General features: G+C 51.3%; 2 protein-coding genes across 7 annotated transcripts in view; one reads left to right on the top strand and one right to left on the bottom strand.

Moving 5' to 3' along the window:
* Positions 1–261: 261 nt before the first annotated feature.
* On the bottom strand, positions 262–9,585 carry LOC117641607 (signal transducer and activator of transcription 5B-like). 5 transcript variants are annotated; one of them, XM_034379078.1, is made up of 18 exons: positions 9,452–9,585; positions 8,085–8,241; positions 7,856–8,015; positions 7,687–7,776; positions 7,429–7,606; positions 7,228–7,334; positions 6,952–7,130; positions 6,716–6,874; positions 6,519–6,633; positions 6,279–6,427; positions 6,062–6,185; positions 5,755–5,990; positions 5,511–5,663; positions 5,311–5,438; positions 5,053–5,214; positions 4,751–4,946; positions 2,269–2,289; positions 262–1,297 (listed from the first exon to the last, which is right to left on the bottom strand). In XM_034379078.1, the coding sequence occupies exons 1-18, from the start codon at positions 9,510–9,512 to the stop codon at positions 1,171–1,173; spliced, it is 2,502 nt and encodes an 833-aa protein (XP_034234969.1). In that variant the 5' UTR covers positions 9,513–9,585; the 3' UTR covers positions 262–1,170. The 5 variants fall into 5 exon arrangements, with proteins under 5 accessions (XP_034234969.1, XP_034234973.1, XP_034234970.1 ...); XM_034379082.1 differs by lacking the exon at positions 9,452–9,585 and adding an exon at positions 9,240–9,394; XM_034379079.1 differs by lacking the exon at positions 9,452–9,585 and adding an exon at positions 8,951–9,216.
* Positions 9,586–9,634: 49 nt separating this feature from the next.
* The window catches only part of LOC117641605 (adenomatous polyposis coli protein-like), a 36,955-nt gene continuing 22,461 nt past the window's right edge, over positions 9,635–24,128 (top strand). The window contains exons 1-4 of one of the 2 annotated variants that reach the window (XM_034379073.1): positions 9,635–9,958; positions 14,817–15,023; positions 16,227–16,332; positions 19,783–19,831. In XM_034379073.1, the coding sequence (XP_034234964.1) occupies positions 14,831–15,023; positions 16,227–16,332; positions 19,783–19,831 (348 nt within the window). In that variant the 5' untranslated portion in view covers positions 9,635–9,958; positions 14,817–14,830. Of the gene's footprint in view, positions 9,959–14,816; positions 15,024–16,226; positions 16,333–17,128; positions 17,446–19,782; positions 19,832–24,128 lie in introns of those variants that run through there. The other variant, XM_034379077.1, reaches the window with a different exon arrangement.

Here is a 24,128-nt window from a genome sequence, read left to right as displayed (position 1 = left end):
TGGTACAATGATGTGGCTTTACAACTAAACAATATTTTCTGATAAATGCAACTTCTTACAAAAACCCTAATTAGTTAAAAGAATAAAAAGCGAGGCCTAAAATGAGCTGTGCTAACAGCCATGCCATGGCACAAGAACAGTTCATACAATTGTGAAAGAATATCAAGATACTTAAGTTAAAACTTATTTTGTGACTTCAAACCAAAAAATCCAGTAGGTCCCGCTCATAACATTACCTGCATGTAACGTTGCAAAACTGAATTCCCGAGTAAATTTTGTGTTTATCCTTTTTACCACTTATAACGCATCCTGTTTGTAATGTTGTTTAACCGTGCAAGAAGGCCGCAACGCTATAGGCGGGACCCACCACAGCATTAAAAACAAGAAAGCTCAATCATGCGCTGATAGGTAGGAAAGAATGATAAAAATTGCATCACTACTGTAATTTAACTGCAAATGTGGTTCAAAATGAATGGTACAATACAACGAAGGGAACTTGCCATGATTGTAAATATGGCTGCAGACTGAGTCACACCATGGTCACACAGATCCTAGTCCGAGAGCAGAGCAGAGCAGCAATGAGATAAAAACTTTCCTCAAAAAGGCCACATGGAATATGCCCCATACTGTCTGCTTAAGATAAACTACATTACTTTAGTACTAAAAAAAGTATAGGGGAAGTAGAGCACGTGCACTTAATTAAAACTATGGAGTTTCATCAGCTATCAAAAGAGGATGCACAAGAACATAGCAATGCCTTAAACAGTTATGGACAGAAATCACTAGAAACAATGACAAATAACCATACAACACAGGTCTCATCAGTAAATAGAACACGTATGGTAAGAAGGCATTTTTGACACAAAGAACTTAAAATGCAGAAACTTATCTAAAAGGCGTGCAATTTAGAATATCATACAAAAAATAAAGACACAGGATGATATACAGTTATATTACTAACATCATATAAATATAATACCAAAACAAATTACAATACACTAACTAAGAGTTAACAGCAAACAAGTGTCTTTTCAATCACCTTGGTGAAATTGGGCGCTGTGATAAAATAAAAGTCGAAAACAACAATTATAAACAGAACTAAAATTGATAAGCAGATGTCAATCCTGATTGCCTTGTGACTGAAGTGATTTGGACACTTTCGAAGAACAATCAAGCTTGGCGGTATGTTGGATGGGGCAGATAAACATCAAAGTTGTCAAAATCTTCTAGGAAGTCCATGTTGCTGCCATTGTATTCTGCTTCTCCTGCGGCACTTTGAGCCCCAGCCCCGGCATAACTGAGGACAAAAACAAACAGATATTGTTAAAAAAAAAACAAAACACAATAAAATGCAGAGATTCAAAAACGGCTAACAACAAAGTCTAAAACCTCGCAACAAAAATTAACATAAGTCAATTTTCTACCTAAACTGATATTTAAATACCAATTAAAATAAAAACCAAAAGATCTTAATCAATGCCATCAATAACAGTCACTACAGATAGTTTATGTCAACACCAAGAACACAAGTTACAGTAGAAACAAACAAAGTTCAGAAAAAGATAACTTTGAATAAAATCCAACCAAAATCTTACTAGATTAAAAGAAAATTAATTTGGATTAATAACCATGCAATACATATTATTTAAGTTAAAGCAAACACAAACTTAGCAGCTCTGCAGAAGAGAATTATTTAACGACACAATGTGAGACTTGTGGAGAAAGGGTAGAGATTACAAAAATGAGATTACTTTTTTAGAACAGAAAATGAGAAAGAAAGATAAAAGATCATCAGGGTAGCACTCACAGAGGATACACAGACTTTTATCTGTCAATTTAAATGTGGTGTCCTCAGTTCTTTAACAATCAGAGCGACAAGTTTAACATTATAATAGAAACAGGGCCCTTCAATGGGGCAGGAACACTTAGTGCTCCTTCTTTAATATGAGCACAAAACCCTGCTGCCCTCCTCCTCATGACATGTGAGTGACAAGAAACAACCTTTGGAGTGAATGCCTATAAAGACATTCAATATGAAGAATATGACAGCTGCAAAACAAATAAATATACTACATCTACTTAAATTCAATATTCTAAAACTGAAGAAAAGGCATTTCTTGGACAAAGAGACAAGCAGAAAATTGTCCTGGTATTAGGCGGTTGTCCTCCAGAAACCAAGATGTTAGTATCTTGTTACAACTATCTACAAATGCTGCATTCCACTCAGTACCTTAAAATGCTCCACAGGAAAAATAATAAGTGTCTCACCTCAGAATCCACTCCAGCTCACTATTAAAACACGAAATGAAAACACATTCAATTTTTGTTTAAATTCTTTTCTCAATCCACTTATTAGGAACCTAGCAAACAAATAATGCCTGAATGTCAGGATTATCAATATGAGGTGTTCCAATTTTTACCTAATGCTGGATTTATCCTGAGAGCCTCTTATAGAAAACCACAAGAAATTTTATTTTGAGAGATGTCACCTAATGTTTCCCTCATGCAATAGACATTGCTCCCACTGCAGAAGTACCCTCCTCTGAAACTTTTCAGGATGATATGAGGATGAACATAATTAGGTTACGATGAGAACCAGCAAGCATTTTAATTGCAGCCAACAATCCTAAAGGATTAAATTAATTCTAAGGTGCTCATCTAGTGTCCATCTAATGTTGTTTGTTTTCTAAATCTAGCTCCCGTGTGAAGGACGGATCCGTTAAGAATCATAGCTATTGAGGCAAGCTTTAAGCAATTTTTAATTTCCATATTGTTTCTAACTGGCCAGATTATGAAGCTGGTGCAGGCCCTATGTTAATTATAAGCAGGGAGGAGTGGAAACTGATGTACATCGGAATTGTGGCGTTTTTTTATTAACACATTGACAAATTTCATTGTACAATGACTAAAACACTGATAAAAGCCCTGTACATTTTAATCTGAAAATAAAACAAACATCAAAGGAACAGAATCTACAACAAAGCTTTAATTAGAGGACAAAAGTAATATAAAATTCCCTCTCTAGCTCCTTCAACTAAAATAGACTATAGGCAAAAAATGGTAACATTGGGTATAAAACAATTGAATTCAGAGACATGTTGCAGTTAAAGAACAAGCAAGCAGTCTTGCTTCAAACGAATCTTACTTCACATCCATGAGGAGTGAACGTCACAGCACTAAGGACGTGCTGCATATTCCATAAATAATGAAATCCCTCTGTGCGATCAATGAAATTAATAAATGCAATAGTCAATGAGCACTGGGGTATGAAAAAAGACCCCTAAAGAAGAAAAAAGATAACACAATATACCTAGGCTTATAGCCGACTAAAATGTAAGACAAAATTAGACAAGCTGTGACTATGGTGGCAGCAGATTGCACCAAATGTAGATGTAAAACATGGACAGCTATTTGTTTTCAATACAAAAAACATACAAAAATAGGTCATAATTACACAATTGTCCAATCAAAACATGACAGCTATTTAAGCTCACCACAGTAATGTTTTAACACTAACATGATTTGAAGTTAAACAGGAAAAAGTGGATAGTGCAATAAGAAGTGGACATATTGCAACAATAACCAGCATTCAGTAAGTAAATCCACAAGAGTAGCACATACTACTGCTGAATCAATGGACACTAAAAACCTACAGTACATGCAATTAGTGCACAGCAAGTAGCATATCAAAGCATACACAATGTTCAAATTTGTGATGAGATCTTGTAAAATAAATGGGCAGTTATTAATCAGTCAAACACTTAACTTAAATCAAACTGAAAAAGGAATTCTTGTGAATAGTTTTTAAAATCAAAGAGACTGCACTGAGCCCGTTTTTAGATAGAAAAACAAAAGAAAAAAGAGAAAGAAAGGTGGAAACAAAACTGTCTTGCGTTACAACAAACAGTACCGAGCGCAAGGACAATGTACGACCTTGATTCAAACGTGAAGCATATTTGCCACTTAACTCTAGGGTACATGATGAGTGGCAAGAAAGTTGTGGCAAACTCAGTAGCAATTGAGTTACATCAAAGATTGACCAAAATCTTTTAATGTTATAACAAGATTGGGAAAAAATCTTAAAAATTGGTCAAGTTGATTGACTTTAAAGCCTATGAAAAAAGCGAGTTTAAAAGAAGATGACTTTGTCTACGTTGAAAATGTGCAAATGGAATGAGTGTGAGTATAATGGCATGAGAATGAAATACAATTGACACCTAGTGAGCACAATTACGATTAAATAACTTACATGTAAGCTTGTCATAATAATAAAACATGTGTCATCATTATAAATACTAATAGAAATAGGAAAAAGAAGGGGCAGGGGTGAAATGTGCATTGCCTAACGCCTATGCATTAATTATAAGTGGGACAGTATTAAACCTTCACATTCAAATAGTGAGCAAAGGGGGAAAACAATGAGAGGAACAAGAAAGCCCACTTACATCTTAATTCTATTGAAAAAACAAAGAACCCATAAGAAAGAAAAGCAAATACCTCACACCATGTAATAAAAGTTTCTGCAGGTTTGGCCCAGCAATTCAATAAAAATAAAAGAAGAAAAAAACAGAAAAAAGGAGGGGGAGGAGAAAGTAATAATACTTGTGACCTACACGCGTTGGTGCCAATTTGTCAAATTCATCGATCTTAAATCTATAGCACAATATTCTTTGATACAGTTCTATGACATTATTATGTGTATGCCCAGAGCTGAGAGAAATGTTGTGGAAATTGATCATAGTCCACTGACCTGGATACAGAGTCGGAAACATGGCTGGCTACAGATGGAGTGTCTCTTGCCGAACCTGCCTCAGGGGACGGAGCTTGGAACATGTGAGGTGTGTTTGGGTAACTTGGAGTGGAACTTGGACCAGGTCCTCCCCAGCCAGGAACATGGGTCACCAAGAAAGGTTTCACATAACCATTGTTTGAGGTTGGCTGATTTTCTGTAAGATAGGAAGAAAAGATTAAATAATAAGATGAATGAAAGAAACAATAAAAGCTAAAGATATTGAACCACACTGCGTTCATGAGCCAAGTGCTTAAACGTACCAAGTGGTGTGTAGTACTTGCTAAAGGCCTGGTCTTTGGGGATATCAGGATAGAGGTGAACAAGATGTTGCAAATCAGCAATGCGGTCAGGTAAACTGCGTATGGCAAAGTCCTTGTGAGTGAAAGGTTGCAACATGAACACTTGAGAACCTAATTCTCCATCTGAAAATAAAGGGAAAAGAAAAGGTAACACACAGGGTCTCACTGAAAATACACTGCATTGATGAAATGATAATTATAGTATTTGTCATAACACACCTCCGACCCATGCAATGGTAATGCCACCAAGTTCTGAATCTGAGAATCGTAAAAGGAAAGTACTGGTAGTGTTGGTTGCAATTAACATATCCTGTGCCTGTTTCTTTCGGATGAAGCCCAAAATAAGCCTAGTTGGAACATAGAATGAATTAGAAACACTTCCACATATTCTTTGGAACATCAATTGCACTCTGCCTTACCCATCCATCCAAGGCCCACGTAGGTGTTCCCTTGTGAGTTTCATGACAGCATAAAACCACTCCCAAAATGTAAAGCTGCGTTCTTGCAGTGGTTCTTTACAAAATTGTGACCATGTAAGCATCTGGTTTTGAAAATCTGACATGTTTGGGTTTCTGCAAACCAATTATTATTGTTAAAGGTCATCCTACAAATTCTCATTCCTTGTAATCAAAACATGAACTACTGAAAAAGATAAGTCCATACCGGAATGCCTTTTCTGCAAGGAAACACAAATTTTCTTCTGTCAGAGGTCTCCCAGTGGCATAGCGGAATTTCATGTTGAGTGCTTCAGCTACATGGCACCAGGCGACCTTGTCAGGAACAGCAAAAGGAACACGGCCTGGTTCTGCAAAGGCATTGTCCCAAGTGACAGTGGCCCATGCATGAGGCTCCTGGTTTCCATGAACAATGACCACAACAGGAAGAGATAGGGTCCACACCTATAAAACAATAATATTTAAGTCAAGCATTTTCGAGGGCTAGACCCAACTGACTGGCTGACCGGACTTACCTGGAATACAAGTTCACCACCACCAACTGAAAATTGAGATTGGAACAGAAGTGAAAACTTTTCATCCATTACGGACTCGGTTCCTTTCTTTTCAGCCCGCTTAATCTTCTTTAGCTGCATGTTCCTGATTAGGCAAATATACAGTTCACTTGAAGTTAACTGGGCAAACTCAAAAGAACTTAACTCTCTTAATGATAAGCAGTTTAACAAAGTATACCTGAAACTAACTGACAGTTGACGTGTAGCCTGATGGTACTCCATTGTTCCAGTGTTGTTCAAAATCTCACCACTGGCTTCTCCTTTGGCAATTTTATCGTTTTTAAGAAGTGCATTTGCTTGAGCTTCACTAATGATCGTCACCTTGACCTAACAGAGAGAATAGAAAATAAACCACTAACCTCTATGACAAAGAGATAAAGGAAGCACGGATTTAAAATGCAGGTTCAAATTTTCTTACCTGTGGTGGTGTCATGTGAACATTCAGTTTCCCTCCAACCAATAGGCGAACAGTGGATGTAAATCTAGTGTTGGTTTTCATAACTTGTGGAGGTTGCTTTTCAATAATAAATGTGCTACAACAAATGTTATTATTATAGATCAATTTGAAGTTAAGTTAGGGCAAATGGGGGAAATAAGAAGAAAATTTAAAATTACCTTGTGACTAGAGATGAAAGAAGCTGAGTAATTTGTATACTCAAATTTGGCAAGACATCTACAACACCCGGTGGCTCCAAGGTCAACTTCTGTTTCAAACGTTCCACTTCTTTGATCTGTTGGCGGTTGAGCCAGATAATTTCAGCAAGACTTTCACACCTGAGATTTCAAAGAATTAATACACGTCCACCCAATAAACTAATCTAACAGTTTTAATTTCGAACAAGTGTCCTTACCAATCTTGGATATTATCCAAATTACTGTTGAACTGAGCTCCATTTCCTGCAAGCTGCTGCTCTCTTTTCCATCGAATCAATTCTTCATCCAAAACCCTGCACTGCAAGGTTACAAGGTGCGTCACCGACTCTGAGAGTTTATCGGCTAGTTGAAGTCTGAGCTGAAGGAGACTGGAAACCTGAAGAACAAAGCATAAAGTCCAAGAACTCAGTATAATCTCAGTATAACAAAGGCCAATGTGCAGAAGCAATTAAATGTGAACATCTTATAAGTACCTTTTGATTTAAAGTTTGCTCTGATATATCTTTCTGGCGCCTGACCGTTTTTTCCAATTCTATATTTTGTTGATTTATTAGCTGTGATTGCAGGTGTTGAAGATGAGCTTGCAAGGATAAAGCAATGTTAATTGAGGAATTACAAGTCATGACAGGTAAACTTGATTATTCAACATTCAACTCTCATAATTCTTTAAATACCTTTCAGCTTGGTGCACTCATGGTAGTGGAGGGCAAAGTTCTCTTGTTCCTGTTCCATTTGGCGAAGAAGTTTACCAGTTTCTGTAGTGCGATGCCGCAAGACATCTACTTGCTGTGCAATTTCAGCAGCTGAGTCTGGCATTAATCCTGTTCCAGGTGGCATTGAGCCCATAGGGACCTACAAGGAGAAAAAGTGCCATTTAACAGAATAGAGCTGGCACCGGCCAATTCACTGCAGTTGACAGAAAAACAACTTACATTTTCTACTTGCTGTATAACTTTTAACTCTGAATTCAGACAATGGCGCATCAACCGAAACAAATCCAGAGGGCATCGAGCATAGCGTTGCTGTGAACAAGAAACCAAAGGTAATTAAATTACTGAAGTCCCTATGAAACAGCAACCATTAATTAATAGTTGCAAATACCTTGAAAGCATTAGCAGAGTCCATTAACTTATATTTTGTTATTAAGAGCTCCTCTGAATTCATGGAATTGGCCTTTGTTTCCAGTTGGTGGATTAAATCTGCCACAATATTAGCAGCATACTGTTCATGTTGAGGGTTGTCTGTCTCAATCTCCAAACCCCTGCAAACAAAACTAAGATAAGAAAATTGGAAACTAGAAAAGTGACTGAGGAGAAGAAACTACACTTACCACATTTTTTCTTCTATCCATGATGCTAAGAAATGACGAACTTCGATTGGGAAGCGGTCTGTATAAATGGCTCGAACCTGCTGCAGTGCCTCTGGAGGCAGAGATTGTGCCTTGGCCCACAGCGCCATTGGGGAACGATTTTCACTTGGCCCGTTGTCTGCAAGAAAATATATACACCAGTGTTGTTATGAATTCTAGCAGCAATATTTTTAGAGTTTTCAGGTAAGCAACAGTTATAACATTCCAAATGTCAAACAAAAAAGCGTGAAAAGGCAATGACATTTAAATCATTTTCCAATGAACAATTCTTCAAGGTCAAGCATTAAATGTGATAAACAAGTTCCAAGAAATCACTAGCTTAACATACGACTACTAGAAGAAAATAAACTAATGCATCAGATATACTGCTGACAGATCTCCACTGAATGATACAGATCAATAAATGAAAACTACAGAATCATATCATCAAAGGCAAAATGATACGGGTACCATCAAAACAACTCAAACATAATTCACAAAAAAAGGTGTGGACAGTAAACAAGCAGTAAAAAACAAACAGCGACCCAAACTATAAGCATGAAGGTAATTCTAGTGTTACGAGCCCTAGTGAACATTCCGCTTCCAAAGGTGGAAAAGTCTATCACACACCTGTTGTGCTTACAGGTATGACAGAGGCTTAAGGGCCCCTTTAACGAAAGGCTAACCACTTTTCAGTTCAGCGTCCGTAACCTCCTAAGCGCCTAGGCCCCCGCGCGGAAAGGGGTCCACACGCACAGCAGGCCACAGCCTGCCCCTGCACCTGCAGCCCAGAGCAACCTGTCTGCAAACACTGCACCGCGCACCGCACGGCGGAGCAGCCTACTCACAGTTGTCCCCGAAGCGACACGACGGCATAATGTTTTCACTCTTCACTTCGAACATGATTCCGCCAGAACGGCAGCCCAAACGCTTCACCAAGACTTAGCCTGCCGCAGCGACCCGACCAACAGTGAGCTCACTCCTGTGTTGTCGCTTTTCGGAGAATTTCACACAATCCGGGCCCACCCAGAAAGGCCTCCGCCACAACGGCGCAATTCGGCTCACGGAGCCAGAGGCACGACCAGGACCGCACCAAGACGTGCGCCGGCCGTCGCCTGGATCCACCCCAAAACTTACCCACTAATGCGGAGAGCTGTAATACGGCTAGCGTCCAAAAATTAAGATATTTTTCTACTAAAAAAAATTACACTGAATCGGACTCTCGTTTCCAGGAACTGTTGCCATATAAGGACGAGCACTCCAATACTGCCACCACCCACACCTGAGACTCTACACGTTCGTCCCGTGCGAGGCTGCCCGGGGCGTCACGCCCGGGCGCGCCCTGGTACCTGCTGGAAAGTCCAAGTAAGGGTCCCCGTAGAATGTTCTATTCGAGTAGCCGTTTTGCATCTTGGGTGATTTGGTCGCTCCTTCGCCGTGACCGCTCGCGAGTGCAGGTTGCCTTCATGTCGCAGTGCCTGGGTTGTCGACGCTCGTTTGTTCTGCCAACGTCACCGCCTTCCAGAAGCACGAGAGCAGCCTGAACCTCGCATCAAAACAAAAGGGGGCGCAGCCTCACCATCTTTGCCCTGGGTACTGTGGCTTTCTGTTTGTTGTGATTCGTCCAAATTCCGACCAAATGTGAGATTTCCGACTGGAACATCACCCCTCTCTTCATTGATGGGCGAAGGATTGTTCTTTGCTTAGCGGTGCGTCGGTTCTCAAGCTCGGTCGTGCCGCACTGTTCGAGCTGCGGCGATCCCAGGGAGTGGAGTGTCCCGTCGCAGAATCGATCCCTGGTGAATTGGATGACAAGTCCTCGCGTAAACTCGCCTCGAAGAAGCGCACAAGTAAAGGTGAGTGTTCCAGCAACCCGTGCCTTGACTGTCACATTCACTCGGTCCGGGTCCGTGCGGTTTATTTGTCTGCCCGCGCTCCCCAAGTGTTCCCCAATAGATGTTGAGCTGCCGTCACTGGTGATTGATTACTGTTGAATGGCAATGTTTGTGAAATTTAACCGGTTTGTACTCGTAATTGATGGTGCAGACGTGAAGAAAATATTGGCTTTGTTTGCATGGTAGAGCAATCGAGTCAAGAATTGCTTGCTATTCATGTATAGCTTGTCCCCATTCATTCTACAATCCTGTGTCATTTGAACGTATATCAAAGGCACAACTAGTTATTGGTATCTTCTTGTTTTTTAGGAAATAGCTGATAAACAACATATTTAAGCTTTGTAAGCTTCACTTCTTTAGCTTTTGGCAAAGAGGCTTACCATAATCGGTGCACATGTTTAAGATCCTTTCCTGTGTAGCCTGGATGCAGTCCGTATTGAAACTAGAATTTTTAGATCCTAAAATCACATACGCTCACTCACTGACACACTCTCAAACACACACACACACTAAGGCCCGCGAGCTCACTCGCTCAGTCACTCTCACACTCACTGTCTCTCTCTCTCACTCAGCAGCAATGCACGGAGCGGGCACGCTGCGCGACCCTGGCGGCCCATGTTTGGTGTGCACACCACAAGGTGTCTCGTCCTGTTGACCTCCCCCCTCCCCGTCAGTTTAGTTATGCCCTGCCGTTGGTCTTCCTGGTTCATGGAGCTTCCGATTTCCCCCCTCCTCCCCCCTTGCCACACCGCACCGGGGGTCTCCCTCTTTTCCTCACTGCCCCTTGTGCGGCCTCAAGCCTCAGGCTTCAGGTTTGTTCCCGTTTTCCTGCCTCCCATTAGAAACCTCGCCGATTTGCAGCCCCAACAGACTTTAGGCTCGATGCTCTTTTTTTCCCCAGTGTGTCGTCGTGGTGGGCTGAGTGGCGTTCTTTTTGGCTCTGGGTGGCGGGTCGGAGGGTGGGGGCACTGTGAGCACTGTGGGGGCAAATCGAGTGAGTGCCCCCGGATGTTCCGAACCATTTGACGGCTTGACTCGGGTCTGCCAGCCCGTCAGAGCGGCAGAGGCGCATCCAGTCTCACGGCCCAAAATCGAGGCGACAGTGCCCCGTCCCCCTCCAGCCCCCTCGTCTGGGGGGAGTTCCTGCACCAACCAGAGAAATTGGCCCGCCCGGGTTTGAGGCGAAATATTTACCCAAGTGAAGTCAGAGCCGGCCAAAGCGAAACCGGGGTTGGCCAAAGAGAGCTACTTGGCTGCAGCTCCGCGCACTCGGCCGCACCGCGCGGCTCGTTAGGAGCAGGTGTAGAGGGCCGTGCCTCGCAGACTCGTTCCGAAAGTCGGGCTTCGTCGCTCTGTCTCTCTCGCACCCGTGCGGGGCGCCCCATGTGGGGGAGAGACAGAGACTCTCGGAGTGAGTCTGCTGCAGAGAGGAGGGCCGTGCAGAGCAGTGCAGTGCCCACACTGCGGCCAGTTGACTGGTTTTGTGGCGCGGAACGGGCCTGGGCTGGCAGGGCATGGCAGGGCAGGGCCTGGCTACCGCGGGCGGACGGCGCTTCGACATGCCGCAGCGTACCGCAGCGATGCGCGGGCTGCCTGCCTCGCCTCGTCGGCTGTCTCTCTCGCACCCACACGCTACGCCCCTTGAGTGCGAGAGGGCGCGCTAGCTAAGCACGTTGGCATGGACCGGCCGCCAGCGTGCGGGGGCACGTTGCCGTTTGGCTATGGTTTTGTTACAACCGCCGGACCGGCTGACGGCCGAAGCGCGTTGTCCGCCCTGTCTCTCCCGCACCTCTGCGGAGCGGCCCGCGAGTGCGAGAGAGACGGGGTGCAGCATGCGGCCACACGCTCTGCAATGGATCCCGAAACGGGTTCAGCGGGATCAGGGGTGCGGTCGTCAAAGTGGCCCTCCTGGGGGTCAAGTGTGGCTTGATGCCTACCTTTCAGGCAACTCCCCCCCCCCCTGGATCCGCGCCCGGCGCTTCGCACACCGCCTCCATAGCCTCCATGACCGCACAGCGCGCGGCGTGCGTGCCGACCGTGACCGGACCGCTGGCACGCCGACGGACTCCGGGAGTCGTCTTCGCCGCCCTGTCTCTCTCTCTCTCGCACGCATGCGGGACGCCCCGTGAGTGCGAGAGAGACAGGGCGAGTCTGCTTGGGGTGGGCAGGCGTTATCTCGGGCTGCTAATGGCAATGACGGCAGGCGATGCCGACGGCCTGACGGCCTGACCCTCTCAGATCGCATCAGAGAAAGTGCCTAGCGCTGCCCTGCGCTGCCCTGCGCTGCCCGGGCCTCGGCCGGCCTCGGCGTGTTGCGGTGGTCAGTGCGGGTCTGCAGGGGGTACCCGCGAGCTGCCCAAGGGGTACCCAACTCAAGATAATCATTGCACGTCTGGTTGGTAGTCAGTGAAATAATCAACATCATCCAATGAAATGACAACCATACTTTCGGGGATTCAATCACTTTTGACCATTTTTGCGAGACCACTGCTCCCAAACTATCAGCGGTCAAAGCCTTCCCGAGGCGGGGCATAAAAGAGTAGGGTATTTAGAATAGTAAGGCGTCGAGGGAGGCCTTTGACCGCAACTAAATTGGATGCAGTAACCGCTCAAAGTCAACAAAACCGGCGATTTTGTGAAATTCATTTACGTTTTGACCATTTTTGCGAGACCACTGCTCCCAAACTATCAGCGGTCAAAGCCTTCCCGAGGCGGGGCATGAAACAGTAGGGTCTTCAGAATAGTATGGCGTCGAGGAAGGTCTTTGACCGCATCTAAATTGGATGCAGTGACCGCTCAAAGTAAGCAAAAACGGTAATTTTCTGAAATTCATTCACTGCTTGACTATTTTTGTGAGACCACTGCTCCCAAATTATCAGCGGTCAAAGCCTTCCCGAGGCAGGGCATGAAAGATTAGGGCCTTCAGAATAGTAAGGCGTCGAAGAAGGCCTATGACCGCAACTAAATTTGACGCAGTCGCTGCCCAAAGTCACCAATATTGAATTTCCAACACTTTAAAAGCTTTTCGTGGTCGGCGCTCAAATAATCCCCAATATTTCCCAATAATCAACATAATAACCTCCTATAATCAGTGATAAATAATAAAATAAAATAAAATCAGGGAGAACGGAAAGTCAAAACGACGTCAAAAAGCCTCTAGTCAAGGAAGCAGGTGGATCCAAGGGGGAAAAGGGGGGGGGGAGTTTTTTTCCTTTTTCAAGTGGTGAAGCGGCGCTTTTCCTGCGATTTGCCCGGCTTGCCCGGCTGGGCATGGTAAGTGGCGCGGCGACGCTGCGCGGGGCCGCGGGGCTCGTGCTGCCTTTGTCACACTCACGGGCGAGCGGACACACTGGGACAGCCCGACCGGCAGACAAACGGACCGTCTGTGGGTTTGGCGGAATTCACTTGACTGCGTTTCGGAACAAGCGATGGATGGGCGGGCTGCTTGCAGAGCGGACAGAGCGAACGGTGCGGTGGAGCCGCTCAACCTTGCAGGCTCGGTGGTCTCGGGCCTCGGTGGCTTTTCTCGGGGAGAACGGGTGGGGACATCTTTGAGGAAAATCAGTTGCCTGGAACCATAATTCCAGCATTCCAGCACGCTAATTTTTAGGCCCTACTGACATCATTTGTCCTGGGCAGGAACGGGAAGCCACTTCCTATGTTTTTTTAAATTTCTGCGAAAGGCTGCACCACCATATTATGGTAGTAGGGATTTTCTTCACGAAATACTCGACAAAAAAGTCTGTTAAGTGCAATGAGCAGTGGCAAGTTGGCAAGCTGCATCCCCAGGAAATCTTCACCAGAATTTTTTTTTAGAGCGCTCATTGTGCCGTGCCGTGCCGCGGACTGCCAGTTTGGGCTGTTTTTCCTGCTTCTCCCCTCACTTTCTTCCCGTGAATAATTTACTAGTATATCTCTGTCCAACATATTTTAGAATAATCGCGGTTTAAAAAACAACACAAAAACGGCGATGTGAGACAGAAGCAAGGAGCGTGCACGCCTTGGCGCTGCGGCGTGCATATCCGGTGCGGCGTCCTGCACTGGTCTGCACTGGGGGCTGCCAGGGGAGGGAAAGATCTAGATGGCGCCAGCGATTGGGGTGTGATGTGAGACGGTTTACATAATAATTTATTTTCATTCCTCTTTTTCCATTCTTTTTTCCTCGTTTTTTTTTTCGCAGCCGAGGTGTGTATGTTTCATGCTAATTGTCAGGACGCTTCATCCTGCAGGCCGCGTCGGGGCTGCGCATCGCAGAGGAGCGTGTAATGTAGGCGTCATAGCGCTCTCTCTCTCTCTCTCTCCCACCCACACACTGGACGCTCGACTCACACTCGACACGTCCGCGTGTGCAGTCACACACACACACACACACACACACAGTCGCACATGTGCATGCGCCGCAGTGCATGGTGCCGGTGTTACGACAAGCGTTGCACCAACCCCACACTGGATGCGACGGAGCGCCGTGCCCGCCATGCGCCCTGCGCCGTGTAAACGTGTGTTGCTCTTGTCATGCGCCTCGTGTAGTCCACACACACACACACACACACACACCACAGGGACTCTGCAGACGTCCTTTTATGCAGACAGCGAGGAAGATCTAAGCATGCCGTTTCGGGCAGAAACCAATCTGGGCACACATGTTTGTTTATCCTCGTCTGTCTGTCCGTCTGTCCGTCCGTCGCCAAACAATGCGTCATTAGACCTGGCCGGCGTGGGCGCACTGCCCGTCTCGATGCTCGTCCTCGTCGTCCTCTCCTGCCGTACGTCGCCGTCGTCGCCGCGATGTGATTTTGACGCCCCGCCGCGCCTGTTGCAGCATGACTCCTGGTGATGACGCTGCCCGTGTCCTCGTACGAGGAGCTGCTGGCCAGGGTGCGTAGCCTGACGCACGAGACGGTGCGGCTGCAGCGCGCGCTCACCCTGGAGGACGGCCTGGAGGACGGCCTGGAGGACGGCCCGGACGACGCCCTGGATGACGAGGAGAACCTCACGGACAACGGCCTGCGCGACCACAACCACAATGGTGAGCCCGATGGACCCAAAGTGTCTGTCGTCAGTCGAATTTCAATCTGCACACATTTTTATGAAATTTCGTCGGTTGTGTACTCAGCAAACATTGGGGGTCTTGCAGTGCATCCTGAGCCCCGTTGCCTACTCGTTCACAAGCACCCCGTTTCGCCTGGGCCCCCTGGGGTGTAGCCAAAGTGACGCGCCGCGAGTAGTGTTTCTAATTTTCCGGAAAGATTCAACTTTTCCAAAAATTTCCGGAAAAATAGGAAAAATACGGAAAAATTCAGAAAAAAAATGAAAAATTTGGAAAACGGGTAATTTTTGCTGCAAAAATGTCAGAAAACGCGGTAAAACGGTGGGAAACTTCGGCGCCGCGAGGTGCGAGACGGAATGGCGGGTGGCTCTGCTGCCGTGCGTGCCTCGCGGCCTTGCCTGCCTCGCCGCCGCGTCGCAGTGCCGCGTTACTTCGTCGCGGAATTCGCGCCCGGAGAAAGTGGCCGCAACAGCAGCACAGCGGGGCAGCCAGCGCAGCAAGGATGAATCCGAACGGCGCCTTGTCGCTCTGTCTCTCTCGCTCCCTGACGGCACTGCCCGCGAGTGCGGGCGGGACAGAGAGGCACTGTTTCGGCCAGCAGGGCCGCGGCGGTGCGGCGGCGGTTCCCTTTATTGCCTGTCAAGCATGTCAATGCGCGGCGCGTCGCGGCGCGCAGAGAGGCTTCGGGGAGCCGGGCGTCTGGTCTCGTGGACCTCGTGGACCTCCGAGCCGCCGCGGAGATTACGAGAAGGCCGCGTTTCTTCCTCGTCACGGTAAAAACGGAACCTGGTTTTCTCAGGAAGCCTATGGTGGAGACATAAGGCGATTTCCAGGGAGCTCCTGGGAAAACCAGGATCCGTTTTTACCGTGGTCTGCTCAACGCGTTTTGTGCTTTTTCGTGCCTGAAATTTCCGCACGATTTTCCTGCACGGGTTTTGTGCAAAAATGCACTAATTTTGCGAGAAATAGCAGTTTGAACTGACGCACGCGTCGAAAGGGGTGCCCCCACTGAAACAATGTGTGTACCTAAGGTGGCGAGACAAATTGTTACAAAATTTGTGACGTTACTTTCATAAAGTGACAACGTATTTTAACAGTTTACCCCTCTTGTTGTTGTTTTAATTCGACCGCGGTTCCAATCCTCTCCCCCCGTCGTCATGTCGCGGCTCTGCTCTGCCGCAGGCCCCGTGCGGGCTTCCGATGTGACCGCCGCCGCCCCGCCGCCCCTGCCGCCCCGGACCTACCGCACCACGGCGGGCCGCCCCGAGAGGCCCGAGAGGCACGACAGGTGAGTCACCCACCCCATCAACAATGCAGCCCCCCCCCCTCCCCCCGCAGCGCGTGCTGCCCCGGAAAGGGGGGGGGGGCGTCGACAGTCTCCCCCTTCCCGGAAGAAGAAGACCACTTTGAAAAACCACACGACGACAGGCAAAAAAGTAGTATTTTGAACTAAGATGCAACAAGCGCACTCCATGGAATGGTTCATGCAGTGGAGTGGACCATTCAGTGCGCGGCTCTGCGCCGAAATGTTTGTGGAGAACTGACGCTGCGTTGCCGCGGTGCTGCAGCGCGGTGTGGTGGAGTCGGCATGAAAGCTGGGCTGCTTGCGAGTTTATTAGAGCAGGACGATGACACCTCTGTCTCTCTCTGCCTGCTCTGCTCGGTCTGCCCGCTGGGTGCCGAGGGAGGCTCTCGTGCTCTCGGCTCTGGACTGGCTCCCGGAGCCCATACAATAATCGCGGAAACCAACCAAGCGACGTATCGTCTCTGCAGTGACTGTGTCGGTCGAATTTTTCGACGAAACTGGCTGTGCGCGAGTGCCATTCGTCCACATTGGCTTGACGTGTTTGTAGTGCTGTGTGGCTATCTTGGCGGGGAGGGCCTCGGCGTGCCGTGGCTGGCTGGCTGGCTGGCTGGCTGGCTGGGCTGGCTGGCTGGCGGGCGGGGCGGGCGGGCGGGCGGCCGCGGCTCCCCTTCGCGCGCTTCGCGGTTGCCGCCGCCGCGCTGCCTGGGCCGCCTGGGCCTGGCCGATCGGGCGGCCATCAGTCAGTGCCAGACTGGCACACTGGCAGTGCAGACTGGCAGTCCTTTGCTGGCGGCACGCGCCCCGCTGGTCGCCGAGGCCGAGACCGCGCGCCGCTGTCAGTGTGTGTGTCTGTGTGTGTTTTGTGTGCGAGTGGCGTGCCTTCGCTGTGACTGCGTCTCGGCGTTGCACCGTGTGGCACAGCAGAGACACGGACTGTGACGACGCTGCGGCTATACCGCGTTGTGACCACACTGTGACCACACTGTGACCACAAGTCGATACCGCCGTGCAACAGTGCCGCGACAACGCCCTGGGATTAACAGCAGCGTCGTGCCCCGCTTCGAGAGTGGATCCAGGGCCGCCAACCTCCTCCCTGTAAGCTTGCTGGGTCTGGAGGGAAGTTCCCCCAAACGCTTTCTACCGAGCGTGTCAAAATTGTATTTTGTCCCGCAAAAATAATGAAACAAACACTTTTTGACTTTTTTGAGGATTTTTGAGCCTCGCCCCACTGGACGTGCCACGGCCAGCCCGGCCAGCCCGCCCCAGGCGGTGCAGGTCGATATGACACGTGACGTGACGTGTCGCCGCGTCGCGTGTTGCCGTGGTCAAGTCCATCGCCGCGGCGCCGCGGGCATGCCCTACAGTGCACCGCGCAGCACGCGCCTCTGCTGCGCGCCCCATGAGTGCGAGGGAGACAGAGCGACCAAGGCGACTCTGGGACTGAGTCTGCTGGGTCTGCAAGCGTCTCAGCCTCGGTGCTCCTCCCTCAGCGAGCTGGCCGCCGTGGTGGCCGGGCCCCTGTCATCGGGAGGGTAGGCCGCCAGGGCGGACAGGCGTGCGTGGCGGGACAGCCCGCTCTGCAGGCGTTATTCAGCCAGTTTGTTCATCGATGATGGCTTGCGTTCGAAACCTCTGCCACACGCGGTTTGCCTGAAAACAGGAAAACGGACTCGAACTCTCGCGCGGCGCCTGGCGACGAGCACATGGAGTCTCTGGGGCGTGGGTGCGCTCGGCTCGGCTCCACGCCGTCGAGGCCGAGGCCCTGGCCTTGCTGGCCTTGCCGGCCTAGCTGGCCGCCCACTGAGTCACTGAGCCGCGGCGTCGCGGAGGGCAGCGTGCCATTTCGTCTCTTGTATTTCGTCGTCCTGTCTCTCTCGCGCCCGCTCTAAACAGTGTGGGAGCGTCGTGCCTGCACACTGTTGAAATTGTCAAGCAAAATTTTGGCGGTGCGTGCCCTATCGCCAGCGGCCTTACATTTGGCGTTGTTCTCCGAGTCGGAAGTGAGTCACTCGCGGCGCGGCGCGCTGTGCGACGAGGATGGGCAGGCGTCGGGCAGCGTCCTGCCGTCCGCACTGAAAAAAAAAAAATGACAGCACTTGCCTTACCGATACACAGCAGAAAATTTGTTAGTTTGGTCCGGTAAAGTGAAAGTGTCAGGTGAACAATGTTCTGTTCTTTTGGAGCGACGAGCAGTCTGACCTCAGGATTTGTGTTGTATCTAAATGTGTTGATTGGCGCGTTTTCGCTGTCGCTCATTTTGATTGGCCGTTTCCAGCGTGCGACTGTGCCGACGGCGGCCGACGGCAAAATGCATCCGATGTCGGCAAAGTGGTCGGCCGGAAAGCGCGCCAAAGTGCGGCGGAGAGATTGAATGGTTGCGCACTGCTCTGCAAGGCTGCCGGTGAGATCGCCGCCGCTGTTGTTATTATTATTGTCGTCGGTTCAATTAAAAAGGCCTCGTCACCGTGACTAAACCCTCTCATTTTCTCTGCTTTCGTTGCTCGTTCCGCCTCGCCGCCATTAAGGAAGCGCCATTCTCGCTGTCAGTAGCGCATATTTTTTTAATTTTTTCACGGCTCAGGATGGGTTTAAAGTGCATTCAAACTCTAAAAGATAAAGTCGTCGAGTGGCTGTATTGATCAAGTTCATAGAGGATCAAATCAATTCCTCATTGATAACCAATTTTGGCTATCGTTTGATGGCTATTTGAAGTCTAGTTTTTCTTACAAGAATGTCATCTTACTTGGCTGATGCCAATTTTGTCACGCCCATCCACGGCGATATCAACTCTGATGACAGAAGAAATTTCGAAAATATTGGCATCAATGGATCAAAGTGTATAACCGGGGTGATTTGCAGCTCTGAGGTGAAAACACTCCCCTTTTACAGCTCTCTCGATCCGGGCCAGCTCAAAACAGCATCGGGCTGAAAATAATCTGGGACTAGCCAGACACGTGAAGCGTGCCGCCGGCTGCCGACACACAGGAAGTGTGACATCGGCCAATAATGGCATTGGCGGCGCTAATCCCTCGAAGCTTGTCTCGCGCGTCAAACACTATCGGGCCGCCGAGGGCGGACGTGATAAAGGAAAGGTGGCCGTCGTGTTTTCACTTTGGCACGCGGCGACGCGGCGCGGCTGGTCTAAGGACAATGCAATGGGCGCGCGGCGTGCGCGCCGAGGCCAGCGCTAGAGGCGAGGGCAGACGGCTTCGGTCCAGCAGACTGGTTCTGAGGGTCGCCTTCGTCGCTCTGTCTCTCTCACCTACACGCGCCGTGAGTGCGAGAGAGGCAGAGCGGCGAAAACGAGTCCCGAAATCATGAGTCTGCTGGACGATTCCTAGGTCGGCCCGTCGTCGTTTGGGACCTTCGGCCCGCGAAGTGGGTCGCGACCCGAGTCCCATGCGTTCTAACGCCCCTTGTTGTGTGTTCCAGGAAGCCGCCCCAGCAGCTGGACCTGTGGTGCCCGGCGGACTCGGAAACGGTGTGTATTCGGTTTTCGCCTGCAGCCTGTGTGTTTGTGTGCGTTTGGCCGCCTGGGAGGCAGGCCGCCCCGCCGCGCTCGCGTGCCTTGCGTGCCTGGCCAGGGGTTCTTTGCGAGGACAGTGCCCCCCCCCTTTTTCCCTTTTCATGCCTCCAGTCAGCCAGACTGGAGCGGTTTGGAATGCGGCCCGATTGGCCCGGGTTGTTTTGGCCTCTCCCTTCAAGAAAAAAAAGAAGGCACCCAACCCTGAAAACCGAAGTGCATACACTTGAACCAGCCAATACAGCGTACACGCTGCCAGGTTGCTGTGTACACGCCGCGTTTGCTGCATTGACTGCGAGAGAGAACCCTTGGCCCTTCCTGGCGCTCCCTCCGGGGCGTCGCGCCCAATGTAATACTTCGCCGTCAAGCGGGCGAGCCGAGGGCCGAGCCGAGGGCCGCGCCGAGGGCCAGCCCCGCCCCGCCCGCCTCTCCGGGCGTCACTTTATCGCTGCAGTGACTGGGCGACACTTTATGCTCCAGCCGTCCAGACAGGTCTAAGCTGCCGCAGGCCCTTCCAGCCCCCTCGCGGCGCTGGAGACATGCTGGAGCCGTGCTGGAGACGGGGCCAGACGGGGCCAGCCATGCTGCAGACGGGGTTGCTGCGAGGGCAGGACGGGCTGCACTCGTGTTCTAGTCGTGAGCGCTCTCCAACGATCCCCCACACTGTAGGAAATTGACTGCGTGCACACCCCATCTGGAGCGATGCCTAACAGTGCGGCAGGCAGGCACAGGCACACTGTTGCCGGCAGTGACTGCCGGGAACAGTCGGGACGGCGTGCGTGCCCAGCGCACTGTTTGGAACAGCGTGCGTGCAGGCAGTGCAGGCAGTGCAGGCACCGAGGCAGCCTAGGCTCAGGCGGAGCGGAGCGGAGTGGAGCACAGCTTGCGCCGCGGATGCTCCAGAAGTCTTATTTCTGGGCATGAACGACCCACCCCGCTCTGGGGAACACGGGATGCCGCTGCTGCGGCTGGAGGTCGCGGAAGGAGTGATGCTGGACAGCGCCGACCCAGTGCCTTGCAGTGCCGGTCCATGCAGTGCCGTGGCGGTGCATGGCGTGGCGCGGGGTGCGGGGCGCACGGAGTGAGTGCATGCACTTTCCCTGACGCGTGCTCGACTATGCTGCTGTCCCCTTCTTCCTTCCCGGTTTGCCGCCATTCCCGCTCCGCCTCTGCCTCTCCCTCTCTCCGACTCTCCGCCACCACTCTCCACGCGACTCTGCCGGCGCGCGCTCTCCGCTCTTGGCCGTTCCGCTCACGTCTCGCACTTGTATTTATTTGGAGGCGAAATAAATGTGTGGCGCTATCGCCGCTGCAGGTGCCCGCCCCGCCCCGCCCCGCCACACCCCACCCCACCCCACCCCACCACGGATAAAGTTGGATTGTGGCGCCGCGAAGGCCTCGCCAGCCACGCCCCCGCCGTGTTTTTAGGGTCTATCATGCGGAAGTTTATGCGCGGGGCAACGACCTCGACCCCGTTGGGCCGCGCGGCTGCAGCACGGCACACTGCACGCACGGCGCACGGCGCACGGCCCGCGGGGCGAACGCGGCGAGCACCTGCCGGGACGCGCGGAAACGGTGGGGCTTGGACAAGGATGGCTGCTGGCTGCATCTGCGGGTGGTCCTTGCCACCGCACAAAACTTGAAATGCACTGCGATTGAAAAAACACACACACACACGCACACACACACGCGCGCGCGCACGCACACACACACACACACACACACACACACCTAATGTGAAGAACCTGTAAAATATGAGAATTTTGTTTCGACTCGATAAAAATTTTCGCATCTAAAATTTTTAGAAGAGTGTGGGATGTGGCGGCCCTGGCTGCAGTCTCCATGCCTCCATGCCCCTGTTGCTGAAATGCTGCATCGCTTATTGATGGCGGGGGCAGGAAAAGGGGGGAAAGGGAGAGGTGGGGGGGGGGGGGGCTCGGCCGGCGGGGCCTCTGGGATGAGACCGCGCTCCCGTTCTTCCGTGGGGTGCCATCCCGCCTCGGTCAATAATGCACGGGATCGCCTTGTGTGTGTGCCGCTTGCATCGGTGTGTGTGTGTGTGTGCGTGTGCATTTGTTTCTGTGTTTGTGTGTGTATGCTGGAGCTAGTCCACGGCGGTGACCTTTCCCTTCGACACGTATACCTACACGTTCACACCTACATGAGACGGGCCTAGGGCGCGGACGCTCCCGTGCCGCTCGCCGCAAGGCTCGCCCCGCCCCTCGGGTGTCGTTCATTTTGCTCTAAAGCATTACTGTCTCGTTTTCAAACTAGGGAACGGCCTGCCACCACGGCGTCGCTTCCGCCACGATGACGATGGGCAGACGGGCCGCGCAGGCCTGCTCGCTGTTTTCCTTCTTTCCTCGTTGTTGCCCGCCCCGGCCCCGCCTCGCCCCGCCCCGGCCCGCTCGCGTCATGTCTGGCCCTTAAATAATTAACGCAAGCGCTACCGCCTTGGCCGCCCGGCAACGCCAGCACAGTGTAGTGTAGCCGCGAAGCCGTCGAGCGAAATGACTCGCACGCACACAGGCGCAGGGGCGCTTGCACACACACACACACACACACGTGCAAGAAGTGCCTCCCGGTGGCGAGGATGGGCCTGTCGGTGCTTCATTATTCAAGGCCCATTAACCCTAAGTCTCCCCCTCCCCCTCCCCTCCCGAGAACGCCGCCTCATTTTCGGCGTCCGCCTGCACGGACTGCACCACCAGAGCCTCCGAACGCGCGCCATCCAACAGCAGACTGATTCCGAGAGTCGTGTTCGTCGCTCTGTCTCTCTCGCACCTTCACGCGACGCCTTATGAGTGAGAGGGAGGCTGTCGGGGTGAGTCTGCCGGAGTCGCGGTCCGGCCGAGCCCTGTCGTGCCGTCTGGGCGTCTGGACGCAACGGGCGCAACGCCACGCGGCCAAGGGGCTCGCGACGCGCGGAGTATCGGCACGGGGTATCGCCCCATCCGTCAAGCCCGTCTACCCTGGGACAGGCGGGGGGTAGCGCCGCCGGTGCGGGTTGGCGGTGGTGAGACGGGGTGGCGGGGCGGTGTTTTGGGCGCCCCCCGTTGCGGAAGGGGTCCGTGGGGGGGGGGACAGGGCGGGGCCGAGATTTTACGAGCCTCGGCAAGGCGGTGGAGGCCGCGGTCGTTGTGGCGTCGCGGCCCCGTGGTGCGCAAGCCGCGGGCGGCCCTTTGGATGCAAATGCCGCAAATGCCACACGGAACCAGCACACTGGCTCCAAGAGTCGGTTTTGTCGCTCTATCTCTCCCGCACCCATACGGAACACAGAGGGGCAGAGCGAAAACGACTCGGAATGAGCGCGCGGGCTGCGGCCGCGACGTCGCGGTGCCGCGATGCGTGGCCGGAATGTTCAAGAGCAGCGACTACAACCCCGGCCGGGACAAAAGAGCGGGGGGGGGGCTGCAGTTTATTGATTGCAGCAGCCAGCCTCCTGAAAGAGGATGGGGTAGGGCGTGGCGCTGGGGAGGGGGGGGGGAGGCGGCAGGGGCACCCGGTAGGGGCCCTCGGCAGGGGCGCCCCCTTCCCCCTTCCCCCGGGCGACCCAATTGTACGGCGCACATCGTGATAGAAACAGCGCCCCGATACCGCACCGCGGCCAACGCGGCCAACGCGGCGAGGCGCATCAGGTGTCAGGACGCCCCCGAACCAGCACACTGCCAACGAGTCGCGCCCTCGAACGCGAGCCGTGAAACAAACTGGAGGGATACCGCCATGCTGGACGGGCCGGCAATGGAAGTCTTTACCGACGCTGTCGAGACACACAGGCAACGGGTGTTTGCTGTTTGTACTTCCGTTCATAGTTTTGGTCGTCTTGGCGTTGAGCGTCATTCCGACCGTGTTCGGAGCCCTGAGCCCGCCGATGGAGCCTCGCGGCCATTGCCATTGCCTTATTGGTTCTGGCCGGGGCGCCCCTTTGTATGCCCCTGTGGGTGCCCCTGTGGGTGCCCCTGTGGGTGCCCCTGTGGGTCCCATTGGCTTATTGCGTGGGAATGCAATATCGCCTCGGTATTTTTGCCGGCCGCCTCGCGCAGACTGATTCGGGGAGTCGTTTTCGTCGCTCTGTCTCTCTCGCACTCACTGGGCATCCCGTGTCGGAGCGAGAGAAACAGACAACCCTTGGGAATCTCCTGCTGCCGGGGTTGTGCGCCACCTCCGCACCTGCCTGGACTCTGGGGGCGCCGCCTTGGGCGCCGCCGCCTTCCCGCGGCCTCTCCCGGCGAGCCCCTTCCGCCGTCTTACTAGA

Source organism: Thrips palmi, unplaced genomic scaffold (assembly GCF_012932325.1).
Source record: "Thrips palmi isolate BJ-2018 unplaced genomic scaffold, TpBJ-2018v1 HiC_scaffold_15, whole genome shotgun sequence".
NCBI lineage: Eukaryota > Metazoa > Arthropoda > Insecta > Thysanoptera > Thripidae > Thrips > Thrips palmi.
Note: the sequence above shows the minus strand (reverse complement) of the source record. Positions and strands in the feature narration are given on the sequence as shown.

Excerpts from the sequence above, each read along its gene's own strand:
- LOC117641607 (XM_034379078.1), bottom strand. The coding sequence starts at position 9,512 with ATGCAAAACGGCTACTCGAATAGAACATTCTACGGGGACCCTTACTTG. Across the intron at positions 7,607-7,686 it reads TTATACAGCAAGTAGAAAAT|GTCCCTATGGGCTCAATGCC; the intron begins GTAAGTTGTTTT and ends TTCTCCTTGTAG. Across the intron at positions 7,131-7,227 it reads AGCAAACTTTAAATCAAAAG|GTTTCCAGTCTCCTTCAGCT; the intron begins GTACTTATAAGA and ends TTTGTTCTTCAG.